A 23,215-nucleotide genomic window follows, 5' to 3' on the forward strand; every position below is an offset into this window, starting at 1 on the left:
TGTGCATGCTTGCGTTTGTTTGTATTCCTGCATGTGTGTGTGTGTGTGTGTGTGTGTGACAGTTAGGGTTGCCAACTTCAGAAAAGGAAAATGCGGGACAATCGTGGTTATTTATAGGAAAATGAGGGACACTCAAAATATTTGTACTGTATCACACAGTGTACGTCATTTCAGTGTCTGCAGTTAAGTTTGTGTTTAAAAGGTTATCAGACATAAACACATTTGTATTGCTTAACCTATATGTATTTAATTCTAAAAATAATTTTAATGTCATACATGAAACAAGTCACATTACAAACAAACCATAGTTCAAAATAACAGCATTTATCTAAAATAGAAAGCTTTTTTAACATTATACACTAGGCTTACAGTTCAAAAGTTTGGGGTTAGTAAGATTATTTTTTGGGAAAAAAAATACAGAAAGTAATTGCCTATTTATATTTAGCAAGGATGCATTACATTAATCAAAAGTGACAGTTAAGATAATGTTACAAAATCTTTCTATGTACTTTCTAAAAGCTTTAAAACATTAATAATAATCAGAAATGTTTTTTGAGCATATTATTCCCTCAGGTAGATTACATGTTTTCTTGCGTGGCTGGATGTTAGACTCATGAACAATAATCCCGTTGTTTGCATTCGCCAAAATTGATTAGCCGAAATCAAAACGTGGACAGTGAAAGGAAATTACCGTTAGCGCGAGACGAGTCCATCTTGAAGCGGAAGCGACCAGACGGCAGAGGATGTTCGCAAATCAAACAATGATTTGTCTCAAAACAGTGATTAAAAAAAGCTGTGATTGGATGATGACAGGTGTCGGTGATCATTCTCAAGTGTCGTGGTCAGCACTGCTGCTGTTGCTGTTGTATCAGTCAGTGGTTTATCAGCTTGTCAAAAAACGGGACACGGGAGGTCACGCACGGGACAAATAAATTAGGCCCAAAATACGGGACGTCCCGCCTAATTCGGGACAGTTGGCAACCTTAGTGACAGTATCATCCTAAACCAGCAACCCTTCGCTCAACACCACCATCTACAGGCCGATGAGTGTACAGTCACTAAATGTGCACATAAATTAATTTATTTTATACCCCCCATGGATGAAATTCTACGAAACTTAGCATACCCCCAGAGGATGTCAAGTTAATCATACACATGAAATATGGTGCAGTTATGAACCTTTTAACTGAAGATAGAGGCAATTAAAGCAGAATAATATTGCATTTTCATTTTTTATGGGAGGGGCGCAAATCACAAATGAGTAATTATGGGCTAGGTTGATGTGGGCCCTTAAGAGCAACATACCATAAAAATTTCTTCATCCTAGGTGCCACGGTTCAGGTAGTTGCAGGAAAAACTGCATTTTTTGGGTTTGGGGGGGCCCAGCGCGGGAGGGGAGTGGCCCCCGGGGACCAAACGAAATTTTTACGTAAAAGTCTAGTGGGGCTACATGCCCACCAAATTTCATGTTCCCCAGTGTTTCGGTGTCCCTGGTATCGTTGACGAAAAATTCAGTAAGGTGACGAAAAAAAAAAAAAAAAAAACCTTTGACAATCCCTATATGACCGCTTTCGCTAGACGCTAGCGGCGGTCATAATAAATAAGTATTTGGGTGCCTTGTTCATTATAATTATTTTCATATGAAAGCAACATAACTTATATTACATCAAGTTTATCATCAACGTTCAACATATTATATCAATGCAACATTCCAATAAAGTCATTTGTGTGACTTGTGTCAACGCATATTCGAATAAAAAGTTATTTGTGTGATCGCATAGCATTGCTGATTATTGACTTTAATTAAATGGCATGCGGCCAAAGATTCATTCGCAGATCTTTTAAGTCGGATACGACTGACTAATATTGAGTAACATCTTGGATAGTATTCCTAAAAGTTTCGCACCAACCGCACGTGTTGCATGTCTAAACTATAGCCTATAGAAAGAATGAACCAGTCTTAAGAATAGCTCCTTGGTTTCGCTTAACAACTAAAAAAATCTGCATGCACAATAAACCATACTAAAATTCATGTTTTTCCCTGTTTTAAATTAAATGTAGGGTTTTTAATTAAAGTCATAAGCATAGGCTATTACCAATAGGCGTACGCCTACCTCAGGCTTGCATCGTCAACTCACTCATCAGACTCCCGAGTCCTCGGTAATCCTCGGACAACTTCGACAGTTGGTTAAACCAGCTCATTGGGCTCATTCAGTTCTTTTTACAGTCGGAGTCGGACGTCCAACTTCGGCTTTGCGTCTTATGTCATAAACCTGGAACTAAAGTTCGAATCAGTTCGATCGATTAGTGAACCGGGTCGACCTGAGGGATGACGTTTGAAGCCTCGTTTGAGTGCAGTCACAGTGCTTCGAGAAGGGGTTCACTTTCTTGCGGAACGATGTGTTTTCCCCTCTCAAGTTACACAAGCACTTCCACTTCTCTGTCAGACCACCTTAATCACTTTCACCTTCTTTTATCCAGTAGGCTATAAAGAACCTCCGGAGGTTCAACAAAAGCAATGCCCAGTTTAGGCTACATTATGAAACAACGCTTAGCATAAATACTTCAATGACCTATTTATTTATACCTACATACATACATACACACATATACATACATACATGAAAGTGTATACCAGTAAATGTGGGCCTGTGGTGTAAATATTCTAAAGCAAAGATGAGAAAGTTACAGGTAGCATATAATGATGCTCTTAGAATTTTACTTAAGGTCCCAAGGTGGTCAAGTGCAAGTCAAATGTTTGTGGCTAATAATATACCCATGTTGAATGCTGTCGTAAGGAAGTATATGTACAGTTTCATATGTCGGATGAATGATTCTAAAAATAGTATCATAAGAGACTTAAATAATATTGTGTTGAGTGAAACAAGGTATTTTTCCTGTTTCTGGAAGCATTGGAGAGAAAGCTTGTATGTATTTTAAATTATGTATGTTGTTTTTGTCTATGGATGTTGTAAGTTATTTATATGGACCCATGGGTCTGAAATAAAGAATTAATAAATAAACATGCATTAATTACATACATAACAAACAAACATACATACGTTTATGAATTCGTTTTATATCATGAACTATGTAAAACTGTGGCGCTGTCACACTCCTGACCATATTTCCATTGACCAGCAGGTGTCCCCCGTGCATTCGAAGCCTCGAGAAATTAACCACTGCTATTATTATTATTCTCTGCTTTTAACTCTAGAGAGCGATTAATTGCTTGTTATATTAGCCAAAATACCCAGTAGTTTCCAGCAGAGCTTATCGTGTGTGATACTTTAACCAATGCAATGCACTTAATATTCGAATATATTTTGTAAAAAATAATAAAACAAGAACAGTAAATGACAGACAAAGGAGCACAGTGTAGGGTGTGATTAATATTTATTAATGAACTTTAGATAATTTTCCAAATCACAATCTAAAACAGAATATTTAAGTTGCATTTATCATTTTATTATACTGGTTAACCACTAAATTAAAACAATTTCAGACATTGTAATAACACCAAAAGATAATGATACAAAGAGTGAAGACAAAACAGAAACATCCTGACAGAGAATTAATAAAAACCAAAAGTGTGATGTACTGTCCCGTATGAGCTTTAACATCGATTCCAGTAGATAAATACAGTATTTGATCATCGTTTTTTAGGGACATTTTCATACACACCCTCCGCCTTTGATTTCTGTAAGGAAACACAAACTCAATCAGCAACTTGGTGATGCGACATAACTATAGGCCTAGGTTTCTCTCTGAATAACCTTGTTATTCTCTAAATAACAAGACCTTATTTATGTAAATCTTAATCTACTGACAAAACTGTACAGAACAGATGCTAACATGGAGCAGCAAGAGGAAAGAGGTTTTCAACCGTTAAATCATCAAACAGTTAAAGTTCTGCAGGTTTGCAGCCTCTGCTCTGAGAATGACTGTCTTTCACACTATAGCAACAGCAGAGACACTTGTTGCAGAACGTCTACAAAGAAACCAATGTATGCTAAAGTTGCATCTCAGCTCAGATAATGATGAACCGCAGAGACGCTGCAGATCGAGGACACACTTCAGCACAACATGAGTAACAACTCTGTGTCCTACTTTCTCTCCAATGAAAATCGAATGGTAAAAAACTGACCTTGTTTGGGTTATTAAAAATAACAAACCAATGTATTTAGTTAGAACTGTTTACATATGATTTTAAAAGATCATTTGAATTAGTATAGCACAGACCACAGGCTGGCTGTTGTAAGTGTAACGGTCAAAAGTTTTACAGTGCATACAGGCTATAGGCAATAAGTAATACAATCCATAGCACCTCATTCATGATATATGTAAATGAATAACCTTTCAGGCAGACAGCAGCACATGAAAAATAGAAATGGGCTGTCCGTAATCTAAAGACGCGCCACGATGCAAGAACAGCAACTCACTGATTATAATGATCTAGTTCAGTCAGCCCAGACAGCAACATAGTGTCGGCCCAGATCCGGCACACATCTGGTACACATGGATTCCCCACGCACCAGATGTGGGCCGGATCTAGGCCGACACTATGTTGCTGTCTGAGAAATGATACACACCACACACACCCAGTGTAGACACGAGTTCGATGAAGCAAGACTGATCTGTTTTAAGACACATTTTTAATAGAATTGTATTGTTTAATGATCGTATGGCGGTATGTTTATTTTCACCGTAGGTGTCTCTACTTTATCTGTATCTGGCCTGTCGACGGATCACTGTATGCATCCTCATGGGTAGTCGTCACTTCTTCTTGTCGACCTCATTTGTAAAAATTGTATTGCTGGTTGCTGTACCTTGTAGTGGGGGAATCCGGCCCTCATTCAAATTGGTGCGAAAGCCCCTTAAAAAGAAGTCTTTGGCTAACAAAATATAATTTATTCGCATGTATTGGTTTTCATTGTTTTTTGTTTTTTTTCATGCATAGTTCTGAGTGTTAAAATAGAGTCTAGGTTGTTTACAGATAAATCAGTTCGCTCAAAAAGTGCCCGGTCACATGTCAACGGCCCCGATGTTTCGGTGCCCAAATTCTAAGCATACTATATTTGCAAGTTCAAGTTGTGAAAGCTTTTTTATGTGGGTTTTGTTTTAATCGTGATTAGAGGAATACGATTGACCTCCTTTCATTGCACCAGGGCAAATACGAACGTCTGTTATTGTTTCTCAATTAGTAAAATTTCACTTGGCTAGTGTAGCCTATGTCTAAAGTAAAAAAGAAAAGAAAAGTAAGAATATTAGCGACAGAAAGTCACCATTCACTTTTATTGTATGGGGAAAAATGCAAAGAATGGTGACTCAAGCTTTCAGATAACATTCAGCCTAAAACATTTTTATGTATACACTTTAATGTATAGCTAATAACACTTTAAGGTATAATAATTTATCAATGATAAAATATTACTTTTATTGACAAAAAATGCAATACATTTTGAAAAAGCTTGGATTTTGATTAGTGCTGATTGATTTCTTTTTTTTTTCTCAGTTCTGATAGACCGGCAAAATGGAAAACACGAGGTGCAACCGGTACACAAACTTAGTATAAATAGCATAAAAACATCCATAAAGGGTTAGTTTACTCCAAAATAAAAATTTATGAACAAAATTTCATAAATTTTGAATTATAAAATTTATGTAATTATTAAAAAATTACTCACCTTCATGTCTTTCCAAACCTCTAAGACATTTGTTCATATTCAGAACACAAATTAAGATATTTTTGATGAAATCTGAGAGTTTTCCGACCCAGACTGCAACATATTTACCACTTTCAAGGCCCAGAAAGGTAGTAAAGACATTGTTAAAATAGTCAATGCGACTCCACTGGTTCAACCTTAATGTTATGAAGCGACGGAAATACTTTTTAGGCGCAAAAACAAACAAAAATAATTACTTTCTTTATTCAACAATCTCTTCTCCGTCATTCCCCTACACAGTTGACGTAATTAGCGTCACACGCATGTATCGTGGAGCTCACGTGACCAGCGTCGGCCAATAATACACTCTGACGTAGAACCCGAAAGCGATGCATTGTGTTTACTATGCTACGCCAAAGGCGTGGAGAATGACGTGAAAGAGAAGAGATTGTTGAATAAAGTTGTTATTTTTGTTTGTTTTTGCGCACAAAAAGTATTCAAATTGCTTTATAACATTGAGTTTGAACCACTGGAGTCACGTGGACTATTTTAACAATGTCTTTACTACCTTTCTGGGCCTTGGAAGTGGTAATTAAGTTGCATTCTATGAAGGGGTCAGAAACCTCTCGGATTACATCAGAAATATCATCATTTGTGTTCTTACGGGTGTGACAGGAGAGTGAGTAATTAGTGACCGAATTTTCATTTTTGGGTGAACTGTCCCTTTAAACTATTGCTTTTATGCATCTCCCTAGTCCCTACTAAAGGTAATAATAATGACAGTTGAGTCGATAAACCACCCACTGTTCACTGACCGTCTGATGCTGCAAACTTCAATCAGCAAACTTCAATCACTTTAACTGACTGCAACTACTTCTTGCAGCATCTTACCTTTTTTCGTGTTTGTGGTTTACACAATGCTGAATCAGTTCGGTCTTCTCGCCGGGTCTGAACTGCATTAACAATAATACAGATGCGTTCAAATGAGTTTTCAGTATTTGTGTCTTAAAAAAGATAAACATTTATACAGATAATTGCTTGCTCTTCTGACCTGGTTTTCTACATTTCTTGCAGATGCAGACGATCACGACTATAACAACAATCATCAGAGATCCAGCAGCAGCAGCAGAGATCAACACTATCAGAGACACTGAGACTGGAGGAGGAGAGGAAAAGAGAGACATTAATGTAAGTGAATGTGTCATTGTGATCTGTAACAAAATCAGAGATCAGGTCAGGAAATAAACATATATTAGTGCTGCTGTACCTGCACATGTGTGACAGAGTTTATTGATCTCCAGATGTTGAGTCCGATTGATGAATGAATAAGCCACCACACAGCTGTAGGTGTTTATATCCTGATATTCCACCTCCAGAGTTAGAGAGAGATTGATGCTTTGATTGAGATCAGACGCACTGATGTTGGACAATACACTGATTCCTTTGTACCAGGAGAGAGTCACATCACACACATTCAACACTGAACACACCAATGAACAATTTGATGATGATGAAGATGGTGAAGAACATTGTGAAGAGTCTCTGCTGATGACAGGAACAGGCAGACGAGCTGGAAAACATGAGAGAATAAAGAGAAATCTAAACATCAGTCTGGTGTAGTGTGTTATCGGTCAGTGAGTGTTTCCATCATCTCAAAATATAATGAGGAAACATTTCATTATTTAAAATAATTAAATGAATATTCAGAGTTCAGTACAAATTAAGCTCAGACTGCATTTGTCATGCATGAAGTTGATAACCACAAAAGTAATTATGACTCGCCCCTTGTTTTAATTATTATAATTTTTTTAAGAAGAAATTACAGTGCGGGTACAGTGCGAGGCGCTTACAATGGATGTCAATGGGGTCAATCTGTAAACAATAAAATACTGCTTTAGGTCCTGTGTAAAGTTACATTCTTAACTTTGTCTTAACACCGCGAACCCTAAAACGCTGTTTAAAAATGATGATTTAAACAGCTTTACAGCTCAAATAATACACTAGTGTTGACAGAAGAATTAATGTATGTTTTTATGAAATTACAAGCTTCACATTTCTACTTTTATATCTTACTTCTTTTTTTTTTACCTCATTATCTTCCATTGTAAGCACATCAACATAACCTTGATTTTTTTCTTTTCAATTCCTGACGAGTCAAATAATTTGTGTGGAAATCAACATTATACCACATGTGGATTCTTCTTGATTTGTACTGAACCAAAAAAATTATATGTGAACGTTTGAGCAAATGATCTCGACTCACCATATACAGAAACATTGAATGATTTTAATGTAAATTTAGTTCCACTTATCAGTAGTTGATAAACTCCAGCATGTTCAGTTCTGGTGTTTGTGATGATCAGAGATCCAGTTTGATTGTCCAGCTTCAGTCTGTCTCTGAATTTCCCATCAGTAACATCATATGTGTAGATGATTCCATAATTTCTACTGAATTCAGCAATATTGTACATTTTAACTCCATATCTCCACAGCATGTTGCTGTATTCTTCATGTATTTCAGTGTGTAGAGTGACAGAATCTCCCTCCATCACTGACACTGACACTGTTTTATCACCAAATACACCTGAAAAACAGATTTTACATGATTAATTAATGCTGTTGTTGGTTTAGAAAGCCTGACTTCAGTTTATAATCTTTAACAGCAGCAAAAACACCAAACAAAATGAAAGGTGTATAAAGAAGACACAATAATTGTGAATCAATAATTTGATCTTTAATATGTTTTATCTGCTTGTAGAGCAAAGTATATATTTCAAGTTTCATACAAGTTAATTGCAGCCAAGTTAAACTAAGTTGAATTCTGCTGGAGACTTCCATTATCTTCATATTTGGCTCATTATAACAGACTCACTGAGAAGAGGCCCGAATCCACAGTAGATCTCACAGTAATCTCTGTGAATTTGCAAATAAATCCTCAAAATATTTTGAACAGTTGCAGAATCTTTTTTTTTCTGAAACGGAAAATAAATGAAACCATAAATATTAATTTATAACTTACCAATCAGAGAGCACAAACAGAACAAAACAAGCGTGCGAAACATTTTCTTCAGTAGTTCAGCGTAAACTCTGATCTAATAAGACTATCCGCTGAAAACACTGAACCTGGCGTGTGAATCCTCCCACCAAAGAGTTTGACCACCCTACTAGTTCACGTGCACACTCTTTATGCATGTTATGATTTTATATATATTGTATATGTATTATATATGTTATTCTGGCTCTCAAGGGCCAAAAACAATCCGGAAAAACTTTTTTTTTTTTTTTTTTTTACAATTTTTTAACATTTATGGGTACTGAGAGGTAGTTTTCAACTGTCAAATATGAAAATAGTAGAAGAGTGGAAAACTGGATTAGTCAACCTAAATTTAATGATAAAATAAAATCTTATGGATTTCAGAATAGTTTTTATAATCATTCAATTGTTGCAAATGGCAAATGATATCCGCCATCTCACATTATTGCCAGTGTTAATTTGACACGAGCAGTCAAACTGAAACCTGCTGTGGTCATTTTTATGGGTTGAACTCTTGACAGAAAATTAGCTCATGCATGAGAGGATGGCAATTTGTTTGATGTGTGTTAGTTTGCAGGTGAAGAGCATTTTCCTGTCCTGATGTTATGAACCTCATAGTCTGATTTCCATTACACAGAATGTTTTAGTCAAATAAAATGAACTGTCAAATAAGAAATACTTGTTTGGCAAGGTAGCATTCGTTGATTTAATGAGATTTTTCCATTTAAATTAATTAATTAATTTAGATTTTTAACAGTCATTTCTTTAGTTTACAATAAAACCACGGTGTTACTAAATGCGCAGTGTCATAATTTGGTAGAAATGTCTAATATATATGGTTGGTTCCACCAATTCTGAAGGCCTCAAGGCAGATTTCTTTGATCCTGGCAACACATGATGGCTGAAATATGATTGGATAAAAGCTCTAACATCAACATTCACCACTGGAAGCAGCACAACCAAGAGAAAAGCTATGAAATTAAGAGAATGGACTATTGGGAATAATTTAATGCTCTTTCTTGGAATATATATAGGCTATATTTAAGCGCAAGTCAGTGATTCTGATAGTGTTAAGGCAAGCAGAGAAGGCCTTGCTGACCCCATCACTGCATTCGGATGATCCACGTTGAAAATAATGTTGAGAGCTCACTTATGACATATAGTGCCACTGAAGAACGGTCACTTTATATCATAGGCTCCGCCCACTGTTTACATCGATTTTGAAATGGCGTCAACATAAACACAGAACAGTTTCAGTTTCTAAATCTGCATTCGTTTTTCATAGAAACGGTGATGAACTTCCTCATTTTCGTCCCAGTGTGTGTTTTCCAGCTTGGTAAGTTACGTGGGCTATTTTTTTTCTAAATCGATTTCCATTGTGTTTCCTTTCAGCGGCGCTCTTTCGCCCTTAAAAGCACAAACTTGAGATTCAAATCGGGTAAAGTTATTTCCAGACGTAAAAAAAAGTATTAATAGTGTAGGCTGTTGAAACGCAAAGGAGATCACTCGCTGTTATCATGCAGGATGCGCGCACTTTGAAACGGAGAGAAACAGGAACGCAAGCGCGAGCTTTTAGGGCGCGCAACACAGTCACACACAACATGTCAAAATGTCGGGCGTGGCATTCACGCAAACAAAGTCTGAAAAAGTGAACCTAAGCATTTGAAGTACTATTTCTCTGTTATAACACTTAATTCTATCCACCCCAGCTTATTTTGCAGACAAGGCATTCATTGGTTTCATTTGCTCGACAACTGTAAACAACTCTTGCGCAACTAACATTGATCAGCTGTGTTGCTTTCAAGATATTTGCCCACTTCCGCTATTGAGAGGAATAGAGAAAAGTGACTGTTTTATATTTTTATTTACTCAGTAGGCTAGTTCATTTGATATATTTCTGGCGTCGTTCTGATATGTATTTTCCCCCTGGATCTTCAGAGCCCTCTGGACAAAATGAAGTAAATAGTTGTGTCTGTTGTATTTTATTCAGCCAGTGCTTTGTTTAATTTGAAAGTGTAACATTATGACACGATTAGTCAAATGTAGTATGTATATACTCTGAGCCTCTCCATTTTTTAAAAATCAATTTATGTTCGATTATGAGATATCTCATAATCAAACATAAATTGATTTTTTTTTTAAAAATGGAATAAAAAATAGGCTACTGAATAAACTACACTTTTCCCTGTGATTGTTTTATATTTCCCACTTTCTTGGAAGTGATTTATAATGAATTGTCACTTTCTTCTTCAGGTGCATCGGGTGTTTATACAGACAGAGAGTCAGTGTTTGTGATGGAGGGAGATTCAGTCTCTCTGAACACTGATGTTCAAACAAACCAACAGGAAAAGATTAAATGGTTTTTTAATAACATTCGCATCGCTCAAATCAATGGAGATCTCAGTAAGATCTGTACAGATGTTGAGTGTAATGAAGGCACTGAGAGATTCAGAGACAGACTGAAGCTGGATCGTCAGATTGGATCACTGAGCCTCTCAAACATCACAAACACAGACTCTGGACTGTATAAACTGCAGATCATCGGCAGCAACACCATCAGTGAAACGATCTTTAGCATGACTGTGTATGGTGAGTCTGTTTAAAGACTACGGTTATCTCGCTTAATCACAGTGTTTATTATTACAGCAGTGACGGAAAGTTTGGTTTCAGTTTCTATTTCCGTTCCAAGAACATTTAGCTTGTTTTTCCTTGTTTCAGTGTTTAATGTCTGTTTCCTTTGTTAGTTACCAGTTTGTTGTCTTCACCTGTGTCTTGTTTAGCTCCTCATTTTCTTGTGTATAATTGCCCTTAGTTCATTGTCTTTGTAAGTTGTGCAAAGCTGTTATTCTCTTCCTATGTTCCCAAAGTTATCTTTGTTTTTTTGTAAATAAACTATTGCTGCAAATAGATTGATATGTTTTTCTTGTCTGCCTCACCTTAACATTCAGAGCTGTTTATTCTCTTTAGTTACACACCACCCCATCTCCCTCCCTCCCTCCCTCCCTCCCTCCCTCCCTCCCTCCATCCATCCATCCCTCCCTCCCTCCATCCCTCCCTCCCTCCATCCCTCCCTCCATCCATCCATCCATCCCTCCCTCCATCCATCCATCCCTCCCTCCATCCCTTTCCTCCATCCCTCCCTCCCTCCCTCCCTCCATCCATCCCTCCATCCCTCCATCCATCCATCCATATGACCTTATCTAATCTTTTTAAATGCATTTCATATATAATTCTGTTTAATTCACCAGTAACCTAAAGTGCAGAGGATTTGATGTATTAAAAAGATGTGTAAAATGTGTTTTATAAGTACAAAATGTGGACATATTTTGCTTTACAGAATAAAAGTCAAGAAAGATAATGTGTGTTTGTGGACACCGTAATACATTTACATTTCCAGGGTAATATATGCCTGCCTTGTTGTTGCTGATGTTTTTGTTGGTTTATAAAAACATATAAAGCCAAGGCACTCAAGAATTAAAGTGACTATATATAAAAATTAAAAACAGTTTACAAATAACCGCACACCTATGCGTTGCAGCTAATGAGCCTTCATCAGAGTCCTTTTAGCAGTAATTAGTTGGTCATGTGACAATCACCTGGTTATAGAATAGTCACAATAGGTTTGTTGTTTTATTTAATATTTATAATATATATAATTTTATAATTTATATATTTTTTTATATTTCCATGAACTAGGTTAAATTGAATTGAAGGCTAATGCTTTTAGCATCTCCATTCATTTTAACCTATAATACAATTAAGCAAAATCATTAAATCTGAACTCTTACTTTATTGTAATGATTTTTTAGAATTAGCCTATTCCCTGGACCACAAAACCAGTCATATGGGTACATTTTTGAAATTGAGATTTATACACCATCTGAAAGCAAAATATGATGTATGGTTTGTTAGGATATAGGACAATATTTGGCTGACATACAACTATTGAAAATCTGGAATCTGAAGGTACAAAAAAATTTAAACATTGAGAAAATCTCCGTTAAAGTTGTTGTAATGTTTCCTGTCCTGTGTTTCCCTTGTCTTGTGTGCACTTTTGTTATTTCCTGTTCTGTGTCATGTTTTGTAGTCCTTTGTAGTTTTTCTTGCTTATTAGTTCTCCCAGGTGTTTCTAATTAGCCACACCCCCTTGTTATCTTGTTTAGCTTGTTTGTCTGTGTATTTAAACCCCTGTGCTTCAGTTGTTGGTTGTCGGTCGTTGTTTAATGTAGCTGTTACCTGTTCATGTCCTGAGTTCCGTGTTCTGCCTGGATTACCTGTTTGGTTTATTAAATGTATGCTTGCACTTGGATTCTCTCTCTGCTTCATCCTTGCCTCAGCGTGACAGAACGACCGACCAAAGATGAATCCAGCAGCATTAAGCGGGAATCTCCAGCCAAGTAGGCGGCCACGCCTGATTCTGATTCCCAGGATGGCCGCCGCCATGATGCCTGAGTGTCTCCAGCCAAGAAGGCAGCCACGCCTGATTCTTATCCCCAGGATGCCTGCCGTCACTTCTGCCGATCCAGAGACTGTTCACGGCGCTTCTGCTGATCCAGAGACTGTTCACGTCGCTTCTGCTGATCCAGAGACTGTTCACGTCGCTTCTGCTGATCCAGAGACTGTTCACGTCGCTTCTGCTGATCCAGAGACTGTTCACGTCGCTTCTGCTGATCCAGAGCTTCACGCCAGTCCAGCCAAGCCTGCACTTCACGCCAGCCCAGAGTCTCCTTCGCCGCTGGTCCCGCCCAGCTCAGAGTCCTCTTCATCGCTGGTTCCGCCCAGCTCAGAGCTCCCTTCGCCGCTGGTTCCGCCCAGCTCAGAGCCCTCTTCGCCGCTGGATCTGCCCAGCTCAGAGCCTTCGCCGCTGGATCTGCCCAGCACAGAGCCCTCGCCGCTGGATCTGCCCAGCACAGAGCCCTCGCCGCTGGATCTGCCCAGCACAGAGCCCTCGCCGCTGGATCTGCCCAGCACAGAGCCCTCGCCGCTGGATCTGCCCAGCACAGAGCCCTCGCCGCTGGATCTGCCCAGCACAGAGCCCTCGCCGCTGGATCTGCCCAGCACAGAGCCCTCGCCGCTGGATCTGCCCAGCACAGAGCCCTCGCCGCTGGATCTGCCCAGCACAGAGCCCTCGCCGCTGGATCTGCCCAGCACAGAGCCCTCGCCGCTGGATCTGCCCAGCACAGAGCCCTCGCCGCTGGATCTGCCCAGCACAGAGCCCTCGCCGCTGGATCTGCCCAGCACAGAGCCCTCGCCGCTGGATCTGCCCAGCACAGAGCCCTCGCCGCTGGATCTGCCCAGCACAGAGCCCTCGCCGCTGGATCTGCCCAGCACAGAGCCCTCGCCGCTGGATCTGCCCAGCACAGAGCCCTCGCCGCTGGATCTGCCCAGCACAGAGCCCTCGCCGCTGGATCTGCCCAGCACAGAGCCCTCGCCGCTGGATCTGCCCAGCACAGAGCCCTCGCCGCTGGATCTGCCCAGCACAGAGCCCTCGCCGCTGGATCTGCCCAGCACAGAGCCCTCGCCGCTGGATCTGCCCAGCACAGAGCCCTCACCGCTGGATCTGCCCAGCACAGAGCCCTCACCGCTGGATCTGCCCAGCACAGAGCCCTCACCGCTGGATCTGCCCAGCACAGAGCCCTCACCGCTGGATCTGCCCAGCACAGAGCCCTCACCGCTGGATCTGCCCAGCACAGAGCTCTCATCGCTGCCCAGCACAGAGCCCTCATCGCTGGTCCAGGACTCTTTACCGGGGAGCCTCCCCAAGAAAATTTTGGGGGGGGGCAATACACCTCCGGACCAGCCCGATCCGCCCTGGCCGCCTGAAGGTTCGTGGCCGCCCGAAGGGTCTTCTCCGCCGTGGCCGCCCGAAGGGTCTTCACCGCCATGGCCACCCAAGGGGTCTTCACCGCCGTGGCCACCCGAAGGGTCTTCTCCGCCGTGGTCGCCCAAAGGGTCTTCACCGCCGTGGCCGCCCGAAGGGTCTTCACCGCCGTGGCTGCCCGAGGGGTCTTCGGACAAGATGGCCGACTCCACGCCTGTGTCTTCGGACAAGATGGCCGACTCCACGCCTGTGTCTTCGGACAAGATGGCCGACTCCACGCCTGTGTCTTCGGACAAGATGGCCGACTCCACGCCTGTGTCTTCGGACAAGATGGCCGACTCCACGCCTGTGTCTTCGGACAAGATGGCCGACTCCACGCCTGTGTCTTCGGACAAGATGGCCGACTCCACGCCTGTGTCTTCGGACAAGATGGCCGACTCCACGCCTGTGTCTTCGGACAAGATGGCCGACTCCACGCCTGTGTCTTCGGACAAGATGGCCGACTCCACGCCTGTGTCTTCGGACAAGATGGCCGACTCCACGCCTGTGTCTTCGGACAAGATGGCCGACTCCACGCCTGTGTCTTCGGACAAGATGGCCGACTCCACGCCTGTGTCTTCGGACAAGATGGCCGACTCCACGCCTGTGTCTTCGGACAAGATGGCCGACTCCACGCCTGTGTCTTCGGACAAGATGGCCGACTCCACGCCTGTGTCTTCGGACAAGATGGCCGACTCCACGCCTGTGTCTTCGGACAAGATGGCCGACTCCACGCCTGTGTCTTCGGACAAGATGGCCGACTCCACGCCTGTGTCTTCGGACAAGATGGCCGACTCCACGCCTGTGTCTTCGGACAAGATGGCCGACTCCACGCCTGTGTCTTCGGACAAGATGGCCGACTCCACGCCTGTGTCTTCGGACAAGATGGCCGACTCCACGCCTGTGTCTTCGGACAAGATGGCCGACTCCACGCCTGTGTCTTCGGACAAGATGGCCGACTCCACGCCTGTGTCTGTTCCTGTGCCATGGTCGCCTGAAGGGTCGTCTCCTCCCTGGCCGCCTGAAGGGTCGCCTCCACAGCCTGCTCCGCCCTGGCCGCCTGCACAGCCTGCTCCGCCCTGGCCGCCTGCACAGCCTGCTCCGCCCTGGCCGCCTGCACAGCCTGCTCCGCCCTGGCCGCCTGCACAGCCTGCTCCGCCCTGGCCGCCTGCACAGCCTGCTCCGCCCTGGCCGCCTGCACAGCCTGCTCCGCCCTGGCCGCCTGCACAGCCTGCTCCGCCCTGGCCTTCTGCCCTGCCGGAGTCTTCAGGCCCTCTTCCGCTCCACGGGCCTGGCCCCCCGTCCCGCCCCCGGATCCGCCTCAGACCCACCACCCTCCTGGACTTTTGTTTTCTGAGGAGTGTCTGGAATCCACTCCTTCGGTGGGGGGCTATGTAATGTTTCCTGTCCTGTGTTTCCCTTGTCTTGTGTGCACTTTTGTTATTTCCTGTTCTGTGTCATGTTTTGTAGTCCTTTGTAGTTTTTCTTGCTTATTAGTTCTCCCAGGTGTTTCTAATTAGCCACACCCCCTTGTTATCTTGTTTAGCTTGTTTGTGTATTTAAACCCCTGTGCTTCAGTTGTTGGTTGTCGGTCGTTGTTTAATGTAGCTGTTACCTGTTCATGTCCTGAGTTCCGTGTTCTGCCTGGATTACCTGTTTGTTTTATTAAATGTATGCTTGCACTTGGATTCTCTCTCTGCTTCATCCTTGCCTCAGCGTGACAGTTGTGCATTTATGTTTGCGATTGTGCTGCATTCACTCACAAAAATAAATGTTTTATATATTTACGGCAGGAAATTTACTAAAAATATCTTCATGGAACATGATCTTTACTTAATATCCTAATGATTTTTGGCATAAAAGAAAAATAGATAATTTTATACCCGTGCGACTTGTGACTGGTTTTGTGATCCAGGGTCACGTGTGATCTCTTTGATGGATTCTGTCATTTGATTTTTCTGACATTCAGTTATTAAAATAAAAACTTACCCATGTTGTTCCAAACCTGTATGAGTTTCTTTCTTCTGCTGAACACAAAAGAAGATATTTTGAAGAATGTTGGTAACCAGACAGTTGATGGACCCCATTGACTTCCATGGTATTTTTTCCCACACTATGGAAGTCAGTTGTATCAAAATATCATCTTTTGTGTCCAGCAGAAGAAAGAAATTCATACAAATTTGGAACAACTTGAGAGAAAGGAAATGATGACCGAATATTAATTTTTAGTGACATGTCCTTTTAACACGGACAAATGGATTTGCAGCGGTCCCTTTTTCGCATCCAGTCAGTGTAGACAGCGTCACGCTGTTGCAGTCGAGCTTGGTGTACAAAACAAAAACAAAAACTCTTTCCCCGATCTCAGATAAGCCAGAAAGCAAAACTTACTCATTTTCAAAGCGCTAGTAGCTTATGGCCTGTGTGGAGTTCCAACCATAGATAATAAAGGCTAGATGTCTCCTGCGCGCTGCTGGCCAATGGAGGTCGACGACCGACCGCACACGGCGGCCATCTTACCACAGGGTGCTCGCTCACTCGTAACATGGTGCATGTACTTTTAAATAACCATAACTTGCTCAATTTACAACCGATTTTCAAACGGTTTGGTTTGTTATAAACGTCAGAGATGTAGTTATGACACTGCATACATATGAATAATTATAACAATGGACTTCCATATGAAATAATTATAGCCACATTAATAACGTTTGTAAGAAACCAAATCGTTTGTAAATCCGTCAAGATTTCAGCGAGATAAGAGGATTTGTGTGCGTGCTGATCACTCACCTTAATTCACAGCTTCCCTGTGGTAAGATGGCCGCCGGTGATGCCGGAAGTGACTCCGCTGTTATACATCTAGCCTTTATTATATGATATATATGGTTCCAACCATAGCCTACGTAAATTTCGGATTCGATTTAAATTTCGAATGCGTTTAAATATTTGACAATATTTGTGGCTAGACCTAATGTTACCGCTCGACTACGACTAGATAGCCTATGCTAATGTAAGGCCCGTGAAATTGGTCCAATCTGCCGGTTCGCCAATACACGGGGAAGGTATCAAGTGTTCTGTCCTTACTCGTGCAAAATATTGGTTGGTTAAATTTACAATACATTTAGTTATGTATTCTCTCGTTAATTCATCTGACTCCATAAATGAAAGGTTTTAATAATATCTGTGCCTCACTAAAAGTGAGCGAATGTTTGACTATTCCTTTTAACCATTAAATGAACAATGTCAAAATCAGTTAGAATAATCACATAACAATTTAATATTTCAGATATCAGAGATCAATTCCTCAATCAATTCAAATATCTAAAACATGATTATACAATGGTTACACCAAAGAATCTTACCCAGCTTGTACCTGAGATAGAGAGAGAGAGAGAGAGAGAGAGAGAGAGAGAGAGACCACCTAACCAGTCTGCGTCCACCAGAGAAGAAGAGCCCCGAGAGTCAGAGCACACCTTCCTTTATACTGTTTGCCCAGGTGATATGGGGGATGGGGAAAACCACCCTCAAATGGCTTAACCAGTTTTCTCTAAACTTCTATAAACCTTATTACCTTTTATTTTATCTATCTGGATATGAGATATCTGTACCACTCACTTTGAGACATTTCAAATGACACCAAAAACATATCAGTCATTGATAAACATTCACATTAAACCATGTTCTTGTGTGAGTTCTTTGTTTCTGAGGGGAAGAAAGGCTGTATGGGGAGGTCGAATGTTAATTAGCCAGCAGGGCCATTTTGTCCCTTAGACCAGGCCCCAATCAGTATTTTCAGTCTTACACTAACTAATAAAAAAACTGTGCGCGAGGTGAAAATTAGCCTACCAGTATTTTTCCAACTAAAATGGTACTCCTGTAAAATGGTGGTTGTGAATAATTATGGAATAAGTAATAATTGTATAATTATTTTATAATTATTTATGGTGATAAGCCATAGTTCTGCACGACTGCCACTAGGGGGCGAAATATCATAGTTATGATGAATATCAGAGTTAATGGAAAGGTGAGTTACAAAAATTTCCATTCAGTTCCCTTAATAATATATCGTATACATGCTAAGCAGATGCATGTTTTCAGTTCTTTCTTGTTTCATGTTGTTGCTGTTTTTTATAACACACACACACACACACACACACACACACACACACACACACAAAAAACAGCATGTTAATTTGTGTTTCAGATGTTCCTGGTGCAGAGACGGATAAACCGAAGACCAAGTCCGTGAAGGAGGGAGAATCTTTTACTTTTGATCCTGGTGTAATAAAAAACCCAAATGATGGAATGACGTGGTATTTTAATGAAGCTCGTATTGCTGAAATCACTGGAAATCAGAGTAAGATCTGTACAGATGTTCAGTGTAAAGAGAGATTCAGAGGCAGACTTAAGCTTGATCATCAGACTGGATCTCTGACCATCACAAACACCAGAAACACAGACTCTGGAGTTTATCATCTTGAGATCTTCAGCAGCAGCAGCATCATCCGCCGCCAGCACAGCATCAGCATTATCAGTGAAAACAGCTTCAATGTTCCTGTCACTAGTGAGTAAATGTTTGAATATATTTCAGTGTTTTCATTGTGGCCTGTCTGTAAATGAACATAATGCGTAATATCATTTAGTTTTCCCATGAGCTCTCTAATGTAGTTTTTAGGTGATAAAAACACCAGATGGCGCCATTCTCAGTTCACTCAATGTCATAAAGATGATGAAGGTGGAAATATCAGTTAAAAATAGCCTTCCCGAAAATGTCGAGCCCAAGTAATAATGGCTCTCTTTTTCATTACAGGTTTGATTGTGGCTATAGGAGTTGCTGTTGGTGTTCTGCTGGTGTTGGCATGTGTAATTGGTAAGAATTTCTGGTTGTGTGTTTTCTGTGTGTGTACTGTGTGATGTGGTTTCATTCAGCCATCATTACATAAACACCTATATAACTGACTATGTTATAGCGCTGTCCTTTGAAATGTGCTTTAAGTTGTTTAAGGAAGTAGACTGGATTTTTAACTGCAGAATTCAATGTTTTGTGATTCAAATCACCCGCAAAGTCACAAGAAAACTTTTTATTATTGTTTTTTTTTAGCCATTTTATAGAAACATCCAAATTCGTCCTATATTGTTTGATTGTCTTAATCACAAAGCATCAGAAACTGCATTCAAACATGTTGCATCACTGTAGGACAGAAATGACAATGTGATTCAGTTGATCAGATTCATTGTAGAGTCTTTGTGTGTGTGTGTGTGTGTGTGTGTGTGTGTGTGTGTGTGTAATATCAATCATGCTCATTTCTTTTTACTTCTGTGAATCTGTTTTCTTCTTATAGGAAAGAGGTATAGAAAACGTACAAAGGGTGGCGTTACCCTAAACTATCAAACAACTGGACTTTAATTACGGTATCATTTACAATACACGTTCATTTTCAGTGTGAAAAAATGTAAAATTGTGACAGGAAAAAACAGTTATAACTGTAATAGAGCTAAAAGCTAACCTTACATTTCATGTCATTTTACAGTCAAATTTGACCATTTTTTAAGTAAAAAGGAACAAATCATCTTACAGCAAAAACCCATGAAGTGACGTTCCCATTCCTTGAGAGACACTTCATATTTGATGTTTTTTAAGTTTAATAATTGTTTCTTTATAGTTTTTTTTTTCTTATCAGATATGTAGCCTATACACTGTGGTTTCATGGAACTAATATTGTATGAATTGTACAAATGTTAATAGCATTATATTAGCATATGCCATATTTTTGTATGCACTTTATGCACTGTATGCACTTTCTATATATTTGTCATGTATTCTCTGAATGGTTAATCAATGTTGCTTTCGTTTAACCCCCTCATGTTACAAAGCAAATTATAGTTGTAGCAAGTTGTGAATTAATAAGAGTAATAATAGAATGTGTAATTCATTGTTTTTAATGATAATCGAACCAGTTTATTATGTTGTTTAGCTTTAAGAATACTTTTTCCATAATGCTTAGTTGGAGAGCGAAGGAAAAGATAAGAAAGGAAGAGTGAGATGTGAATTATTTAATGTGTGTGTGCTGCATTCCTTTTTAATACTGCACAAAACTTCAGTAAACTGTTTGTTTTATTTTAATTCAAGTCGTCAGTTGTCATTTTTGCTTGCTAAGGAAGACATGACACAACATGATGGCCTTGCTAATTCGGCAGAAACGGGCTGTTGGATTTACAAGTAGCCTATATATAGATATGTTACAGGTGTTACATGTTTTGTTTTGTTTTGTCATGTCAGAGTTAAAATTTGCCAAATCAATAAGAGCTGAGCATAGATTATTTTGTTTCTTCTTTTACAGTTTTTACAGTTACTTTTACAGTGTTTTAATACTGTAAGCTGTTGAAATATTTTAAATGACATGTGCATATAAAGAGGTTTTTAATTTATGATAAAAAAAACATGGCTTTCCATGAGCAGAATACTTTTAGACATGTATTTTAACTTGAAAGCTTTTTATATGTTCATCTTTGAATGTTGAATTCCTAGTTAGAACACTAGATGGCGCTCTAATACAGAATACATACCATTTGTAGTTTAAATACTGTATGTATTAATGAAATATCAGGAAAATTATAACAAGGGCACACGTGTGTGGGATGCTGTTCTTGAAAAAAAATCACACTTATAAACAGTAAGTTATTATTGTGATTTTTACCACAGTAAAACAATGGTAATGTGATATCAGGCACTAGACTACTGTCTTAAAGAAATTACATTAATTTCTCCCACATGCACTGACGTAAATCACAAATTACGATTTTAGAGTAAGAACATGGAGGAAATATTTTTATAGTTACATGTAGGTTAGCCTACATGCTTTATGGTTTAGCAATGCATTTGATTTTCTTTTTTTCTATAAGTGCTAAACATGAATAATAACTCTATAATAAGTTATTGATCAATAAGTTAAATGATCAGTAAGTTCAGACAACATGTTACACATTACTTTAACTCGTCAACTTTTTCTAAATGCAGTAAAAAATGTAGTCCTACTGTATGTAGTCCACATTGTGGTCCACACTCCACACCAGTTGGTGGCGGAAATGCTCGTTTGCCAACCGACAATAAACCATAGAAGAATAAGTGTAAATATGACTCTTGTCCTCTAGTGGTCAAACGTTGTATTAATTTCACTTTCGATGGTGTGTGTGTGTGTGTGTGTGTGTTTTCGTAGGATGTTTTGGGTTTACAATCATGTTTACAATACAGAAACATAAGGTGGAGATACATTTGAAACGGGATGTTATTTATATTAAAGGAAACAGCATGAACCTCAAATCATTTGATACTTTTCATTTAATTGAAAGAATGTTTTTGTGTGACCGCATATGTTCGCGTGACGTCATAAACTCATCTCGAGTTGTTCAAGTCAACTTATCAGCGCGTAAACTTTACCAAAAAATTACTTTAAGTCCTGTGTTTCAGACATTAATGATTCCTCATTCTGTGTTGCCGAGGAGAGGTAGCATCAGGTACTAAAATCTTCCAGAACACGCACCACATATTTGCTAATGCTTCTTTCTACTGAAGTTAAAATCATTTAGTCTTTATCGTTTGTTCACACTCCTTCACCCCATCACTCGTGTTTTGTTCCCTGACCCTCAGGTGGAGGTTACAGAGCTGGAACTGGAGCAGGAGTGGAGAACTTGAGCCTCATATATCCTCATATCATTGTGCCTGGACTTTATCACTATCAAGGGAACGTAAGGTGAGACTTTATATCTGATTATGATGATTTCACAACCTTTGTTTCACCAATGGACAGAATTCCTGTTGTGCTATTGAATAAAAAAAAGTTTATTAGCAGCATTTAGTTTCTCTTCAAAGCTGATGAAAACATATTATTAACAACCATCAAACACAAATCAAAAAAGTCATACAGTGCATTTATTCTTAAAATGAGCCAGACACTGGCAGAAAACGGGATATAATCTTTTATTAAAAAAAAAAAAAAAAACGGGGATCAAGTATAGTTCTGCTTGGAAAGAATTGAAACTCTTGAAACTGCACTCTCAGAAAAAAAGGTATAAGCTGTTACTTTTGATGTACCTGTTTGACCATATAGGTACTAATATGCACCCTAAGGGGAAAATAAGGTGTACCTTCTGAAAAGCTACAACACATGACAGCTGTTGTACCTTTATTTCTGAGAGTAGCACTGCTTAACTGCAGGATCATCATGCACACAAAGTAAAAAATATTTACATTTTTCAAAGTAAAATCACTTTTTGGACCTTTTTTTTGTCAAACATCAGCACGAGTGAGTTTAGTATTTTGTAGTAAAGTGGCTTCCCTGTAGAGAAGTCATTAACTGTTTCATGTGTGCATAAATGGAAAAATCCTTGCAACGACTTGCTGTTAACACAGTCTTGACACCTCAGACACACTCGCACCGACACCTGTTGACATCTCAGACACACTGAAGCTTTATTGACACCTCAGACACACAGACGCTTTATTGACACCTCAGACAAATGCTGCCAAACTGACTGAAATGCAAACATCCAGCAGCAGAAACATGCTCATGCACAAGCTGTTTGTCTACCCAACAGACCAAACCACACTGATATAAATGAATGAGACCACAGCAGAGCTCACTTCGTCACCTTTCCATC

At 40.0% G+C, this 23,215-nt stretch overlaps 3 protein-coding genes across 4 annotated transcripts in view; 2 read left to right on the plus strand and 1 right to left on the minus strand.

The window, feature by feature from the left end:
- LOC311084749 (uncharacterized protein) overlaps positions 1-23,215 on the plus strand; it is a 55,862-nt gene that overhangs the window by 19,320 nt on the left and 13,327 nt on the right. The window lies entirely within an intron of this gene.
- On the minus strand, positions 3,381-9,542 carry LOC311084755 (uncharacterized protein). The gene is made up of 6 exons (XM_084117015.1): positions 8,686-9,542; positions 7,930-8,250; positions 6,934-7,236; positions 6,718-6,822; positions 6,558-6,619; positions 3,381-3,700 (listed from the first exon to the last, which is right to left on the minus strand). The coding sequence occupies exons 1-6, from the start codon at positions 8,726-8,728 to the stop codon at positions 3,653-3,655; spliced, it is 882 nt and encodes a 293-aa protein (XP_083973141.1). The 5' UTR covers positions 8,729-9,542; the 3' UTR covers positions 3,381-3,652.
- Positions 9,628-20,681, plus strand: LOC311084756 (junctional adhesion molecule C-like). 2 transcript variants are annotated; one of them, XM_084117017.1, is made up of 6 exons: positions 9,649-10,036; positions 10,954-11,289; positions 18,762-19,121; positions 19,368-19,427; positions 19,900-19,969; positions 20,089-20,681. In XM_084117017.1, exons 1-5 carry the CDS (start codon positions 9,994-9,996, stop codon positions 19,962-19,964), a joined length of 864 nt encoding a protein of 287 aa, XP_083973143.1. In that variant the 5' UTR covers positions 9,649-9,993; the 3' UTR covers positions 19,965-19,969; positions 20,089-20,681. The 2 variants fall into 2 exon arrangements, with proteins under 2 accessions (XP_083973142.1, XP_083973143.1); XM_084117016.1 differs by having other exon boundaries at positions 9,628-10,036; positions 19,900-20,681.

The sequence above is a fragment of the Abramis brama genome (genome assembly GCF_963993115.1).
Source record: "Abramis brama genome assembly, chromosome: 6".
Taxonomy (NCBI): Eukaryota; Metazoa; Chordata; class Actinopteri; order Cypriniformes; family Leuciscidae; genus Abramis; species Abramis brama.